Source organism: Anomaloglossus baeobatrachus, chromosome 4 (assembly GCF_048569485.1).
Source record: "Anomaloglossus baeobatrachus isolate aAnoBae1 chromosome 4, aAnoBae1.hap1, whole genome shotgun sequence".
Classification (NCBI taxonomy): Eukaryota; Metazoa; Chordata; class Amphibia; order Anura; family Aromobatidae; genus Anomaloglossus; species Anomaloglossus baeobatrachus.
Window position 1 is genome coordinate 10609628 of NC_134356.1, and position 15138 is coordinate 10624765.

The following is a 15138-nucleotide window of genomic DNA, read 5'->3' on the forward strand; positions in this document are numbered from 1 at the left end:
GGTGACTTATCTGCCATGCCGGGAGCGGAGGCACATACAGGGCTGGTGCACAGGGCGGGCATGCTGCAGCGCCGCTGGGTCCTGCGGGAGCCGCCGGTGTGAATGGGCAGGATGCTTTCTAGCGCCTTGGAAAGCTTTTCAGCAAAGGGTTCCTTGGGGGACGTCCAGCGAGGAGAGGCGGGGGCGGACGGAGGAGGGGAGTACGCAGGCAGGACGGGGGTGGAGGAGCGGCCAGGGACGCACACGGACATGCTACGACCCCGCACAGGCTGGGAGGAGAGAAAACACAAAATCAACAACACACAGGACAATGGAGGCGACAATGGAGAGGACACAATGGATGAGGCGACAATGGAGGGGACACAATGGATGAGGCGACAATGGAGGGGACACAATGGAGGGGAAGGGGCCGCGGCGCGGACCCGTCAAGGGAGTGTCGGGGTAATTCTCTTGTTTAACCCATCGTGTCCTGTGCAGGGAGTGGGAAAGAAAGCGGCGAAATAATAGAAAGAAGAAGAAGCAGCTCCTCGAGTCTCCGCTGTCTGCCTCCTATGTCAGACTTCAGGTCAGATTGTCCCACATGCTTTACACTGCAGCTCTGCTCCATATGGGTACACACTCAGGATCCTGCTGTATTCCTCCTACATGCTTTATACTGCAGCTCTGCTCCATATGGGTACACACTCAGGATCCTGCTGTATTCCTCCCACATGCTTTACACTGCAGCTCTGCTCCATATGGGTACACACTCAGGATCCGGCTTATTCCTTCTACATGCTTTACACTGCAGCTCTGCTCCATATGGGTACACACTCAGGATCCTGCTGTATTCCTCCTACATGCTTTACACTGCAGCTCTGCTCCATATGGGTACACACTCAGGATCCTGCGGTATTCCTCCTACATGCTTTACACTGCAGCTCTGCTCCATATGGGTACACACTCAGGATCCTGCTTATTCCTTCTACATGCTATACACTGCAGCTCTGCTCCATATGGGTACACACTCAGGATCCTGCTGTATTCCTCCTACATGCTTTACACTGCAGCTCTGCTCCATATGGGTACACTCAGGATCCTGCTTATTCCTTCTACATGCTTTACACTGCAGCTCTGCTCCATATGGGTACACACTCAGGATCCTGCTGTATTCCTCCTACATGCTTTATACTGCAGCTCTGCTCCATATGGGTACACACTCAGGATCCTGCTGTATTCCTCCCACATGCTTTACACTGCAGCTCTGCTCCATATGGGTACACACTCAGGATCCGGCTTATTCCTTCTACATGCTTTACACTGCAGCTCTGCTCCATATGGGTACACACTCAGGATCCTGCTGTATTCCTCCTACATGCTTTACACTGCAGCTCTGCTCCATATGGGTACACACTCAGGATCCTGCGGTATTCCTCCTACATGCTTTACACTGCAGCTCTGCTCCATATGGGTACACACTCAGGATCCTGCTGTATTCCTCCTACATGCTTTACACTGCAGCTCTGCTCCATATGGGTACACACTCAGGATCCTGCTTATTCCTTCTACATGCTATACACTGCAGCTCTGCTCCATATGGGTACACACTCAGGATCCTGCTGTATTCCTCCTACATGCTTTACACTGCAGCTCTGCTCCATATGGGTACACTCAGGATCCTGCTTATTCCTTCTACATGCTTTACACTGCAGCTCTGCTCCATATGGGTACACACTCAGGATCCGGCTGTATTCCTCCTACATGCTTTACACTGCAGCTCTGCTCCATATGGGTACACTCAGGATCCTGCTTATTCCTTCTACATGCTTTACACTGCAGCTCTGCTCCATATGGGTACACACTCAGGATCCTGCTTATTCCTTCTACATGCTTTACACTGCAGCTCTGCTCCATATGGGTACACACTCAGGATCCTGCTGTATTCCTCCTACATGCTTTATACTGCAGCTCTGCTCCATATGGGTACACACTCAGGATCCTGCTGTATTCCTTCTACATGCTTTACACTGCAGCTCTGCTCCATATGGGTACACACTCAGGATCCTGCTGTATTCCTCCTACATGCTTTACACTGCAGCTCTGCTCCATATGGGTACACTCAGGATCCTGCTTATTCCTCCTACATGCTTTACACTGCAGCTCTGCTCCATATGGGTACACACTCAGGATCCTGCTTATTCCTTCTACATGCTATACACTGCAGCTCTGCTCCATATGGGTACACTCAGGATCCTGCTGTATTCCTCCTACATGCTTTACACTGCAGCTCTGCTCCATATGGGTACACACTCAGGATCCTGCTGTATTCCTCCTACATGCTTTACACTGCAGCTCTGCTCCATATGGGTACACACTCAGGATCCTGCTTATTCCTTCTACATGCTTTACACTGCAGCTCTGCTCCATATGGGTACACACTCAGGATCCTGCTTATTCCTTCTACATGCTTTACACTGCAGCTCTGCTCCATATGGGTACACGCAGGATCCTGCTGTATTCCTCCTACATGCTTTATACTGCAGCTCTGCTCCATATGGGTACACTCAGGATCCTGCTTATTCCTTCTATATGCTTTACACTGCAGCTCTGCTCCATATGGGTACACGCAGGATCCTGCTGTATTCCTCCTACATGCTTTACACTGCAGCTCTGCTCCATATGGGTACACACTCCGGATCCTGCTGTATTCCTCCTACATGCTTTACACTGCAGCTCTGCTCCATTTTGAGCAACTCAAGCTTGGTCACACTGTCTAGTGGAGCCTGGGGGCGTCTGAAACCCACCACCTATCTCAGGCTTCTGCTGTATTCCTCCCACATGCTTTATACTGCAGCTCTGATCCATTTGGTTAGAATTAAAGTGATTCCTGCATAGCCACAATCTCAGACTCCAGGTCTTATCCTCACCCATGCTTTACACTGCATCTCTGCTCCTGTTTAGTGCAACAAGGTTCAGCGACTCCCATCTGGCCACACTGTAGAGGAGCCTGTGGTCGTCTGAAATCCACCTCCTACCTCAGGCTCCTGCGCTATTCTTCCCCCCATGCTTTACACTGAAGCTCTGCTTCATTTTGTTTAAACAATCAGGAGCTCACGCTCAGCCACATTAACTAATGGGAGTCTGATAGCCTGCTCGTCCTACATGCTTTACACTGCAGCTCTGCTCCATTTGGCTTCAGTTATCAGTGACTGCAGATGCCCCCTATATCAGATAGTGCGTGATGTGTGAGCGCTCGGCCCCCCCTCTATTTCTGGGCTCTCCGGGACCGGATATTACGGCGTCCGATCCTCGATATCTCACTAAGGGACCGGATTTCATAAAAGCAAATAAATTATTAATTGAAAGAAGAAAGATCAGAGGTTGGGATTAAAAGGGATTATGGGTTGTCCGGGGGTCCGCCCCCCCCCCCCCCGTCTGTCCCGCAGACCCCTCGCCCCGTCTGGAGCGCAGCGATAATACCAAAATAATATACAGTATTAATATAAGGGGAGGGCACGGGGGGCTGAGTGCAGGACGGGGGTCCGGGGGTGCAGGACGGGGGTCCGGGAGTTTACACTACATCAGCCAAATGTCAGCACATGGGAAACAACCTCATGCAGCACTGGTTACACTGGAGACGACAAAAGACCCCGCAAATATACATACACTACTGGCAGAAGGCGAAGCCCCCTGAAATACATCATGTTACTACAGCTGCCTGGTGAGGCCCCCAATACATATGTACGCCCCAGAATTCAGGCTACTCCTATGGAGGGATAAGCTGTGGGCAACCGGACGTGTCACCGCTTATCCCAGACTAAAGGGTCAGACAAGTGCAAACCGCACAATCTACTCCTGCTTTCCCAGACCAGTGCGTGGCCGAGGCACGCGGCGGCTGGGGGCGAGCAAAGGGGCCCGAGGCACGCGGCGGCAGGGGGCGAGCAAAGGGGCCCGAGGCACGCAGCGGCAGGGGGCGAGCAAAGGGGCCCGAGGCACGCAGCGGCAGGGGGCGAGCAAAGGGGCACGAGGCACGCGGCAGCGAGCAAAGGGGCCCGAGGCATGCGGCGGCTGGGGGCGAGCAAAGGGGCCCGAGGCACGCGGCGGCAGGGGGCGAGCAAAGGGGCCCGAGGCACGCAGCGGCAGGGGGCGAGCAAAGGGGCACGAGGCACGCAGCGGCAGGGGGCGAGCAAAGGGGCCCGAGGCACGCGGCGGCTGGGGGCGAGCAAAGGGGCCCGAGGCACGCGGCGGCTGGGGGCGAGCAAAGGGGCCCGAGGCACGCGGCGGCTGGGGGCGAGCAAAGGGGCCCGAGGCACGCGGCGGCTGGGGGCGAGCAAAGGGGCCCGAGGCACGCGGCGGCTGGGGGCGAGCAAAGGGGCCCGAGGCACGCGGCGGCTGGGGGCGAGCAAAGGGGCCCGAGGCACGCGGCGGCTGGGGGCGAGCAAAGGGGCCCGAGGCACGCGGCGGCTGGGGGCGAGCAAAGGGGCCCGAGGCACGCGGCGGCTGGGGGCGAGCAAAGGGGCCCGAGGCACGCGGCGGCTGGGGGCGAGCAAAGGGGCCCGAGGCACGCGGCGGCAGGGGGCGAGCAAAGGGGCCAGAGGCACGCGGCGGCAGGGGGCGAGCAAAGGGGCCAGAGGCACGCGGCAGCAGGGGGCGAGCAAAGGGGCCCGAGGCACGCGGCAGGGGGAGGGAGCAGCGAGCCTAGTATGGATACTACAGATTGATTCCTTCCCAGCATTTGTCCCATCTGGCTATGGTAATGGACAGTACCCGGCCACTTACCCCCACTGAGGTGCTGAAGCCCCCCGCCTGGGGCTGTAGGCTGGGGGTGCTGTAGCCGGACACGGCAGCAGAGGAGACCCCCAGATCCTGCAGAGAGCTGTAGGACACGGCTTGCTGACTGGCGGCTCTGGACTCTGGGTACACGGTGGACCCCTGTCCACTGTCCATCGTCCCGTCCGCTGAGGAAGACACAACAGGGGAGACAGTAAGGAGAAATATAAAGCAATGGCTCGCGGTAGATGCCCGGAGCTTCTGCTGAGACAGGACTAGTCCCCCTCTCACCCTCCCCTGGACTCACAGGTGACAGAGATGCTGGGCTGCTGGTACTGGAGGTGCTGATCGGCCTCGGGCTCCTCCGGCTCTACCTGGGACGTGGTGGTCACCAGACCAGAGACGGCTTGTGCAGTGGAGGCTTTACCGGAGCCCACGGGGGGACTGTGTGGCTGCCCCTCTGTGGGCTGCAGGCCACCGCCCTCCTCCTGCTTCCGCTTCTCCTGCTCCTCCCGCACTTGTTGCCGCTGCTCTCGCTTGCGTTTGATCAGCGACACTCGATCTTTGATCGCCTTGGCCATGGTTTTGTGATCGCCTTCACAGACGTAGCCGGACTCCACCTAGAGGGGACAATGGAGGTGACAGAAGTGAGTGCAGGGTCCCTTCAGGACGCCAGGTGCTGATCGCAGCCGTGGCCCCTCACCATCTCCTGGGCCACGTCGTCCGGGACGTCTCTCTCCAGATCAAAGGAGAACTCGATGGCCTCGTTGTCTTTGTATTTGCCCTTCAGCTTCTTGATGTCCTCGATGCGCAGCCACAGCTTGATGGCGATCTTCTCCCCATCGTCCTCCTCTGCCAGCTCCACCCGCACCCCCGTCTCCTCTTGGAAGAACGCATGGTTTAGGAGGTCCTTGATGGCGTACCTGTCCAAAACACATGAGAGGGTCAACTGTGCCCCCCCACTATGGTCTGCGATGACCACCGACGTGCAGCAAAACACACAGGTCAGCGGTGCCCCCCACTATGGTCTGCGAGGACCACCGACGTGCAGCAAAACACACAGGTCAGCGGTGCCCCCCACTATGGTCTGCGAGGACCACCGACGTGCAGCAAAACACACAGGTCAGCGGTGCCCCCCACTATGGTCAGCGAGGACCACCGACGTGCAGCAAAACACACAGGTCAGCGGTGCCCCCCACTATGGTCTGCCACCGACGTGCAGCAAAACACAGGAGGTCAGCGGTGCCCCCCACTATGGTCTGCGAGGACCACCGACGTGCAGCAAAATACAGGAGGTCAGCGGTGCCCCCCACTATGGTCTGCGAGGACCACCGACGTGCAGCAAAATACAGGAGGTCAGCGGTGCCCCCCACTATGGTCTGCGAGGACCACCGACGTGCAGCAAAACACAGAGGGGGGTCAGCGGTGCCCCCCATTATGGTCTGCCACCGACGTGCAGCAAAACACAGAGGAGGGTCAGCGGTGCCCCCCATTATGGTCTGCCACCGACGTGCAGCAAAACACAGGAGGGTCAGCGGTGCCCCCCATTATGGTCTGCCACTGACGTGCAGCAAAACACACAGGAGGGTCAGCGGTGCCCCCCATTATGGTCTGCGAGGACCACCGACGTGCAGCAAAATACACAGGAGGGTCAGCGGTGCCCCCCACTATGGCCTGCAAGGACCACCGACGTGCAGAAAGCCTTGGTTAATGCTGCAAACAATTTAGAAAAACATGTCCTCCAGTTAGGTCTAAAGCTGCAAGTAAAATCCAGAGAGCAATGCATTGTGGGAGCTCAGCTGACATCTGTTTGCAAGGAGCAATGCTCCGCAGCAGAATATCGATACCATGGGACCATTCGTGGCTGCTAACAGCCGGCCCTTTAAGGATCCATTTCCATATTAGCGATCAGTGGTCACAGATTATGTCCTTAGTGACCCGATCCGTAACGGAAAGTAGCGCAGAGGTGACCGGAAACCGGCTGGCACATAGCGGCCACCTGCAGGGGGCGCCGTCCGGGCACCGCTGCTCCTCGGACCCAGGTGACGTCCCCTGGCATCAGATCAGTGCCAGTAATGGGACGAGGTCACCGCACGTGACCCGATGTGCCAGTGATTAACAAGCCGGACTGGAAAAACACAGACGGCTGCGGCGGGGTCAGACCTCTCGTCCTTGTTCTGGCGGATGCAGCCCTCGATGATCTCCTTCACCTCCGGGATAGCGACCTTATCAAAGCTGGCCGGCTTCACACCCTGCAAAGAGAAGAGAGCGGTCACAGGACGGGCGGCCGGCACAGAACACACATCTTACACATTAGCCTGCACATAGGATAACACCTCCTGGAAACTAGGTGTGGAGGAGAACACTTCCTGGCAGAGACTGTCAGGACGTCCTCTACACCTCAGTGATGTTTACCCTTTAAGAAGGGCGCAAAATGTGATCCTGCTCCGATACGTGCCCCCTTATAGTATCATTAACCAGCGGCGGAGCATAACTGCAGTGTAAGAGTCTAAACAAGAAAACAACCTGGAGGTGGCCGAAACCAGAGAACAATAGATGGCACTCAGCAGGTGTACGGTCACTAGAGCAGATAACCGAGTCAGACGAGGGGTAAGAGGCAGAGTTGGCAGCTCACCCACCTGACTGCCCGGGCACTCCCGGGGGGCGCAGCAGCAGCAGCGCGAGTTCACGATGAGGATCACCGGGCAGAAATCTTTCCACATATAATCCATTGCGGCAGAAGAGACGACGTGGGGTCTCCCGGTCACCGCACAGCGGGCATAGGGTGCCGGCCAGTGACCGAGGCGGGCATGGTGCTGGGGTTTAGATCAGAGGACGCCGGAGCCTTCTGCACAGTGAGAAGCAGCGCAGGTACTGAGCCAGCCCCCTCCCTGCACGGCCCGGCCCTTCACCCACCCTCCCTGCACAGCCCGGCCCTTCACCCAGCCTCCCTGCACAGCCCGGCCCTTCACCCAGCCTCCCTGCACGGCCCGGCCCTTCACCCAGCCTCCCTGCACAGCCCGGCCCTTCACCCAGCCTCCCTGCACGGCCCGGCCCTTCACCCAGCCTCCCTGCACGGCCCGGCCCTTCACCCAGCCTCCCTGCACGGCCCGGCCCTTCACCCAGCCTCCCTGCACGGCCCGGCCCTTCACCCAGCCTCCCTGCACGGCCCGGCCCTTCACCCAGCCTCCCTGCACGGCCCGGCCCTTCACCCAGCCTCCCTGCACGGCCCGGCCCTTCACCCAGCCTCCCTGCACGGCCCGGCCCTTCACCCAGCCTCCCTGCACGGCCCGGCCCTTCACCCAGCCTCCCTGCACGGCCCGGCCCTTCACCCAGCCTCCCTGCACAGCCCTTCACCCATCCTCCCTGCACAGCCCGGCCCTTCACCCAGCCTCCACGGCCCTTCACCCACCCTCCCGCACCAGCATTGGTGGACAGCGCACCCCTCCTCTCACACACTGCAACAGCACAAGGACCACAGTCCACAATGGCTGTATCCTCTACAGCTTAACCCCTCAATGCCTGGCGGAAAGTCGCAGCACATACTGCCTGTGTGCACAGATACTTAGGAGCGCAGGCAGCAGAGCTGCAAAATCCGACCCGTCAGCTCTGCTGCACCGCACCCTACTGAGGCTGCAAAACAGCGTCGTGCTTCACCCCCTGGGTGTGTACAGGGACAGAATCAGACCCTGTCCGCTCTATAGCACCACACTATTGAGGCTGCAAAACTTCAATGTGCTTCACCCCTGGGTGTGCACAGACACTTAGACCCTGTGTAACCAGCCGCACCGGAGGCAGCGCTGCAGAATCTGACCCATCACCTCCACTGCACCCTACTGAGGCTGCAAAACAGCAGCGTGCTTCACCCCCCGGGTGTGTACAGGCGCAGAATCAGACCGTCACCGCTAAAGCCCTGTACCCTACTGAGGCTGCAAAACGGCCGTGTGCATCACCCAGAGTGTGTACAGGCGTGTACAGCAGACAAGGGGTTACAGCAACAGATATTCTGTAACCCGCAGGTTCCGGCGGTCCCTCAGCCCATTGTGCCAGCCCGATACATTGTATCACTGTACAGACAGATTGTGCGGACAGGAAAGGTGCCAGCAAGGTCATGACGTTCCCAATATACCCAAATAACGGGGTGATGCCGGCCCCTCACTGCTCCCCCATTGCCCACATTTGTCAGGATGGGGCCCAGCAGTCTCCTGTCGCTGACACTTCCATTTCTCACCTTCACCGGTCACCGAGGAAAGGGAAGATCAACAATTCTATGAAGCAGCGGACAAAGGTCAGACACGTAATAGCCCCATATAACAGGTATTTATTACCGCCATATTCTGCACAACCCAACCCCGGTCCTGTGATCACACCCCGCCACCCGACCCGGTCCTGTGATCACACCCCGCCACCCGACCCGGTCCTGTGATCACACCCCGCCACCCGACCCGGTCCTGTGATCACACCCCGCCACCCGACCCGGTCCTGTGATCACACCCCGCCACCCGACCCCGGTCCTGTGATCACACCCCGCCACCCGACCCCGGTCCTGTGATCACATCCCCAGTATCCAACCCCGGTCCTGTGATCACACCCCGCCACCCGACCCCGGTCCCCATCTCCATCATCCGACCCCGATGCGGTGATCCCCATCTCCATCATCCGACCCCGATCCGGTGATCCCCATCTCCATCATCCGACCCCGGTCCAGTGATCCCCATCTCCACCATCCGACCCCGGTAAAGTGATCCCCATCTCCACCATCCGACCCCGGTCCAGCGATCCCCATCTCCACCATCCGACCCAGGTCCAGCGATCCCCATCTCCACCATCCGACCCCGGTCCAGCGATCCCCATCTCCACCATCCGACCCCGGTCCAGCGATCCCCATCTCCACCATCCGACCCCGGTCCAGTGATCCCCATCTCCACCATCCGACCCCGGTCCAGTGATCCCCATCTCCACCATCCGACCCCGGTCCAGTGATCCCCATCTCCACCATCCGACCCCGGTCCAGTGATCCCCATCTCCACCATCCGACCCCGATCCTGTGATCCCCATCTCCACCATCCAACCCCGGTCCGGTGATCACATATCATATATAGGTAATCAGTGCTGGGGGGAGGACGGATCAGACAGAATCCGATATCTATAATCTTTGTTTTTGACAATCCTGGAGCCGCAATAACAAGAGGTATAATTAGCCGCAGCATTCCTACTCCCCTAATAAGTAACAGCCCCCCTCCCCCGTGCGCCGGTGGTCAGCGGGTGCCTCGTGCCTCTGCGCTGGGATAACCAGTGCATGGAGGAGGAGGAGGAACCAGTATCCAGAAGTAACCGGACCAGACTGGACCAAAACAAGTTTGTTTCCAGGAAATCTGACGACCGCTGAGATTTAATTAACTTTGCACGGCGGCTCCGGAGCAGGAGACATAAATGATGGCTCTGCGTGAGCGACGGAGCCCACCCTGCGCCTCGTGACTACGAGCCCCCGTATCACTAATCAGGCAGACGCTCATTACTGAGGAGGACCCGCTGCCAGGAAAGTCTGGTGAGCCCCATCAGATGGCAGCGGGATCCCGGGATACTGCGTGGCGGACCACCCCATGTGTCATATATATGGAGGCTCCAAACCCAGGGATGATGCCTCCCCCCTCAAAAACTAAGTACACCCCTCTACGTATAGAAATAAAATGGGACCCCCTCAATAAAAGCAGAAGTTGCAGCACTTTGCTGGGCCTGATCATAAGAAAAAGCATCAACCTTGATTTTAGGGAAGCCGCTGTCGTCACCCACCGGTCTGGGAAGGGTCAGAAGACAACCTCCAAAATAATGTGAAATCCTCTAGCGAGAGGATTCAGGAGTGACAAATATTGAAGACGTGAGGGGACGTCCCAGCAAATGCACCTCAACATCACCCCCTGCGAGACCTAAAGAGACCCAAGAGCTAAAGCTCAGACGCTAAAGGCCTCATGTAGGGTACAATGAGAAAAAAAAAACTAACAAGTTTTGCTCGTGTGTTGCAGAAAGCCGCAGCGCCACGCTCTGTTTAGATTGTTTCAAAAAATGCATAAAAAAAATTCAGGAGAGACGAGCGCACAGCATTCAAAGGGGGTGTACTTATTTTTCTCAATATATATATTCTATATGCCACTCTATAGACTGTTTACTGTATTTACAGCCCGAATGATACTAGAAAGTTACACAACAAGAAAAAAATAAATCCTCCTCCTCCGCTGCCGCCGGCCCCTGCAGTAAATTAGTGTCAGGAGCGGCCGATGTTTTCTGATTTTAATTTACTGACGCATGAAAATCTGACCTCGTCCTGAACTCAAAAGAGCCGACACCTCCACTCCAAAACCACCGCACCGGAGCCCGGCTACCAGCCCGACCGACCGGTGGCCACAGTCCCTGGGATCCAGCAGGGTGGCTGCAAGGGGATTCTTAAAGGGCCAGCACCATCAAAGATCCAAAATTTTCAATATGCTTTACATTTCTTGCCCCAGATTAATAGAAATCCCCCCCCCTCCCACCCCAAGGTGGCTGCTATTCTTCCCCCATGCTTTACACTGCAGTTATGCTCACCTCCAGCTCTGACAATGCAGTGAACTCTTTCCTCCATGCTTTACACTGCAGTTATGCTCCAATGTATTGTCAGAGCCGGAGGTAACTCTTTCCTCCATGCTTTACACTGCAGTTATGCTCCACTGCATTGTCAGAGCCAGAGGTAATTCTTTCCTCCATGCTTTACACTGCAGTTATGCTCCACTGCATTGTCAGAGCCGGAGGTAGTTCTTTCCTCCATGCTTTACACTGCAGTTATGCTCCAATGCATTGTCAGAGCCGGAGGTAGTTCTTTCCTCCATGCTTTACACTGCAGTTATGCTCCAATGCATTGTCAGAGCCGGAGGTAGTTCTTTCCTCCATGCTTTACACTGCAGTTATGCTCCAATGCATTGTCAGAGCCGGAGGTAGTTCTTTCCTCCATGCTTTACACTGCAGTTATGCTCCAATGCATTGTCAGAGCCGGAGGTAATTCTTTCCTCCATGCTTTACACTGCAGTTATGCTCCACTACATTGTCAGAGCCGGAGGTAGTTCTTTCCTCCATGCTTTACACTGCAATTATGCTCCAATGCATTGTCAGAGCCGGAGGTAGTTCTTTCCTCCATGCTTTACACTGCAGTATGCCTGCAGACTTCAGGTACAAGGTCAGGGGGTAGCCGGCAGACGGTCACTGCAAACACGACACACTCAGCTCTGCTGCATCATGAATGCCCCATCCACAGGCTGCGGGCACTGGGGGACCCGACACGCGGTTACACAACTTCATCAAAACTTCTCCCACGGGAAAGGAATTCACAAAACGGCTAATTAAAACTGAAGGGATTAAGGAAAAATACAGGACAGTAATCTGGGGGGGGGTGAGAGAAGCGGCGCTGGGGGCTGCTCACATCGGGGAGGGTGCGAGGGTCCCAGAGAGACTCACATGACTGCTTAACGGGGCACAGAACGCTCAGATACTGCGCAGCGCACGGTCTACAATGGTAATAATGAAAGCGCTGCAGGGGAAATCTGAGGGTCTGGAAGTAGGAACCCAAAAATATTGTCACCCCACCTCAGTGTCATCTCTGCGGGAAAACTATGGACATCATACTGGTAATGGGGTGCTGGGTGTCACTATAGTAGGGGCAGGGGAAGAGCCGAATATGGCTCTCAAGATCCAAAAGGTTGGGGACCTCTGGTCAAGACAAACCTCTGAGTGCAGCTCTGGAGTATAATACAGGAGGTAACTCAGGATCAGTAATGTATGTACACAGTGACTGCACCAGCAGAATAGTGAGTGCAGCTCTGGAGTATAATACAGGAGGTAACTCAGGATCAGTAATGTATGTACACAGTGACTGCAGCAGCAGAATAGTGAGTGCAGCTCTGGAGTATAATACAGGAGGTAACTCAGGATGAGTAATGTAATTATGTACACAGTGACTGCACCAGCAGAATAGTGAGTGCAGCTCTGGAGTATAATACAGGAGGTAACTCAGGATCAGTAATGCATGTACACAGTGACTGCACCAGCAGAATAGTGAGTGCAGCTCTGGAGTATAATACAGGAGGTAACTCAGGATCAGTAATGTAATGCATGTACACAGTGACTGCACCAGCAGAATAGTGAGTGCAGCTCTGGAGTATAATACAGGAGGTAACTTAGGATCAGTAATGCATGTACACAGTGACTGCACCAGCAGAATAGTGAGTGCAGCTCTGGAGTATAATACCGGAGGTAACTCAGGATCAGTAATGTAATGTATGTACACAGTGACTGCACCAGCAGAATAGTGAGTGCAGCTCTGGAGTATAATACCGGAGGTATACTTTACCCTGCAGTGTGTAGGGGGGGGGGGGTCTTGTTTACAACTCGTCACAATTGAAATTAATTAGAAGCAGTGAAGCGTTACTCAGGATCAGCCGATGTGACTACATGTTGGGATTTCCCTGTTATATGTTTTTGGGGGGAGGTTTTATTGTAGCAAAAGCCAAAAAACATCTACATATGTCACAACGGATACATAAAAATACACGAGCCTTTGTCCTCTGTAAACCCATTCTTTCCCCTGGAGCATTGTTATCAGGCAGGAATGAGATAGGATTTGTGTATCTGTGAGTGATGTGCAGCCACTACAACTCCCAGCATGAGCAGCCGCACGTCACCATCCACCCCCCCCCCCCCATCTTCACCAGCTTAAGGCCGGTCTCTCAGGGCTCCGGACATGCCGGGTCGGGGGGTCCATGGAGTGCGAGTATGAAGTCTTATACAACTGATGATGAACCCTGCAGGACGGGACACGACCGTGTAATGCAAAAATTATTTATTTTATTTAAAAAAAAAATACATCTATAAAAATGCAGAAAAGTCCAGGAAGGAAAACAAGGAGCCGGGACGGAGGGTTCTGTGCCCTCGGTACAAGACGTCCATGTGTCAATGTTTAACCGAGTGCCGACATTATCCCACTTTATGGCCGGCGAGGAGCCGGAGGCGGCAGCATAACACTCCAGCACCAACAAGAGGAATGCAGATAACCATGAGCGCCCCCTGCTGCCTGCAAACCTAAATGCTATGTCCCCCCCATACCCCTATGGGCATTTAACAACGACGGCCGATGAGGCTGCAGCTGGTCAGGGCTGGGATTACGGTCCATCTATCAGTATTAAGCCGCGTTCACACAACCAGGATTGAAAGCAGATTCTACAGTAAAGAGGGCCCCGGCGAGCCCCGGCTGCCAGAGGGCCCCGGCGAGCCCCGGCTGCCAGAGGGCCCCGGCGAGCCCCGGCTGCCAGAGGGCCCCGGCGAGCCCCGGCTGCCAGAGGGCCCCGGCGAGCCCCGGCTGCCAGAGGGCCCCGGCGAGCCCCGGCTGCCAGAGGGCCCCGGCGAGCCCCGGCTGCCAGAGGGCCCCGGCGAGCCCCGGCTGCCAGAGGGCCCCGGCGAGCCCCGGCTGCCAGAGGGCCCCGGCGAGCCCCGGCTGCCAGAGGGCCCCGGCGAGCCCCGGCTGCCAGAGGGCCCCGGCGAGCCCCGGCTGCCAGAGGGCCCCGGCGAGCCCCGGCTGCCAGAGGGCCCCGGCGAGCCCCGGCTGCCAGAGGGCCCCGGCGAGCCCCGGCTGCCAGAGGGCCCCGGCGAGCCCCGGCTGCCAGAGGGCCCCGGCGAGCCCCGGCTGCCAGAGGGCCCCGGCGAGCCCCGGCTGCCAGAGGGCCCCGGCGAGCCCCGGCTGCCAGAGGGCCCCGGCGAGCCCCGGCTGCCAGAGGGCCCCGGCGAGCCCCGGCTGCCAGAGGGCCCCGGCGAGCCCCGGCTGCCAGAGGGCCCCGGCGAGCCCCGGCTGCCAGAGGGCCCCGGCGAGCCCCGGCTGCCAGAGGGCCCCGGCGAGCCCCGGCTGCCAGAGGGCCCCGGCGAGCCCCGGCTGCCAGAGGGCCCCGGCGAGCCCCGGCTGCCAGAGGGCCCCGGCGAGCCCCGGCTGCCAGAGGGCCCCGGCGAGCCCCGGCTGCCAGAGGGCCCCGGCGAGCCCCGGCTGCCAGAGGGCCCCGGCGAGCCCCGGCTGCCAGAGGGCCCCGGCGAGCCCCGGCTGCCAGAGGGCCCCGGCGAGCCCCGGCTGCCAGAGGGCCCCGGCGAGCCCCGGCTGCCAGATTACACTTCTCCCTCACTATCCTCCGCTGTGGCCGGGATCCCGCAGACACTTACGCTGGTGACTCTCCGGTAGATCTGCGCAGCGTTTTGGCACTCGGAGTACGGGTATTCGGAGGTGGCCATCTCAAGCATGCACATCCCAAACGCATACACGTCTACGGACTCGTCATATTTCTCCTCGTACATTTCGGGCGCCATGAACTCAGGGGTACCTTA

The 15138-nt window shown here is 57.5% G+C and overlaps 1 protein-coding gene across 8 annotated transcripts in view; it reads right to left on the reverse strand.

Annotated features, from left to right (window-relative positions):
- The window catches only part of WNK1 (WNK lysine deficient protein kinase 1), a 79358-nt gene that overhangs the window by 37762 nt on the left and 26458 nt on the right, over positions 1–15138 (reverse strand). For all 8 annotated transcript variants that reach the window (XM_075343599.1, XM_075343594.1, XM_075343595.1 and 5 more), the window contains exons 4-8: positions 14977–15134; positions 6913–7001; positions 5453–5672; positions 5057–5369; positions 4759–4937 (exon numbers count right to left, since the gene is read on the reverse strand). In XM_075343599.1, the coding sequence (XP_075199714.1) occupies positions 4759–4937; positions 5057–5369; positions 5453–5672; positions 6913–7001; positions 14977–15134 (959 nt within the window). The remainder of the gene's footprint in view (positions 1–4758; positions 4938–5056; positions 5370–5452; positions 5673–6912; positions 7002–14976; positions 15135–15138) is intronic.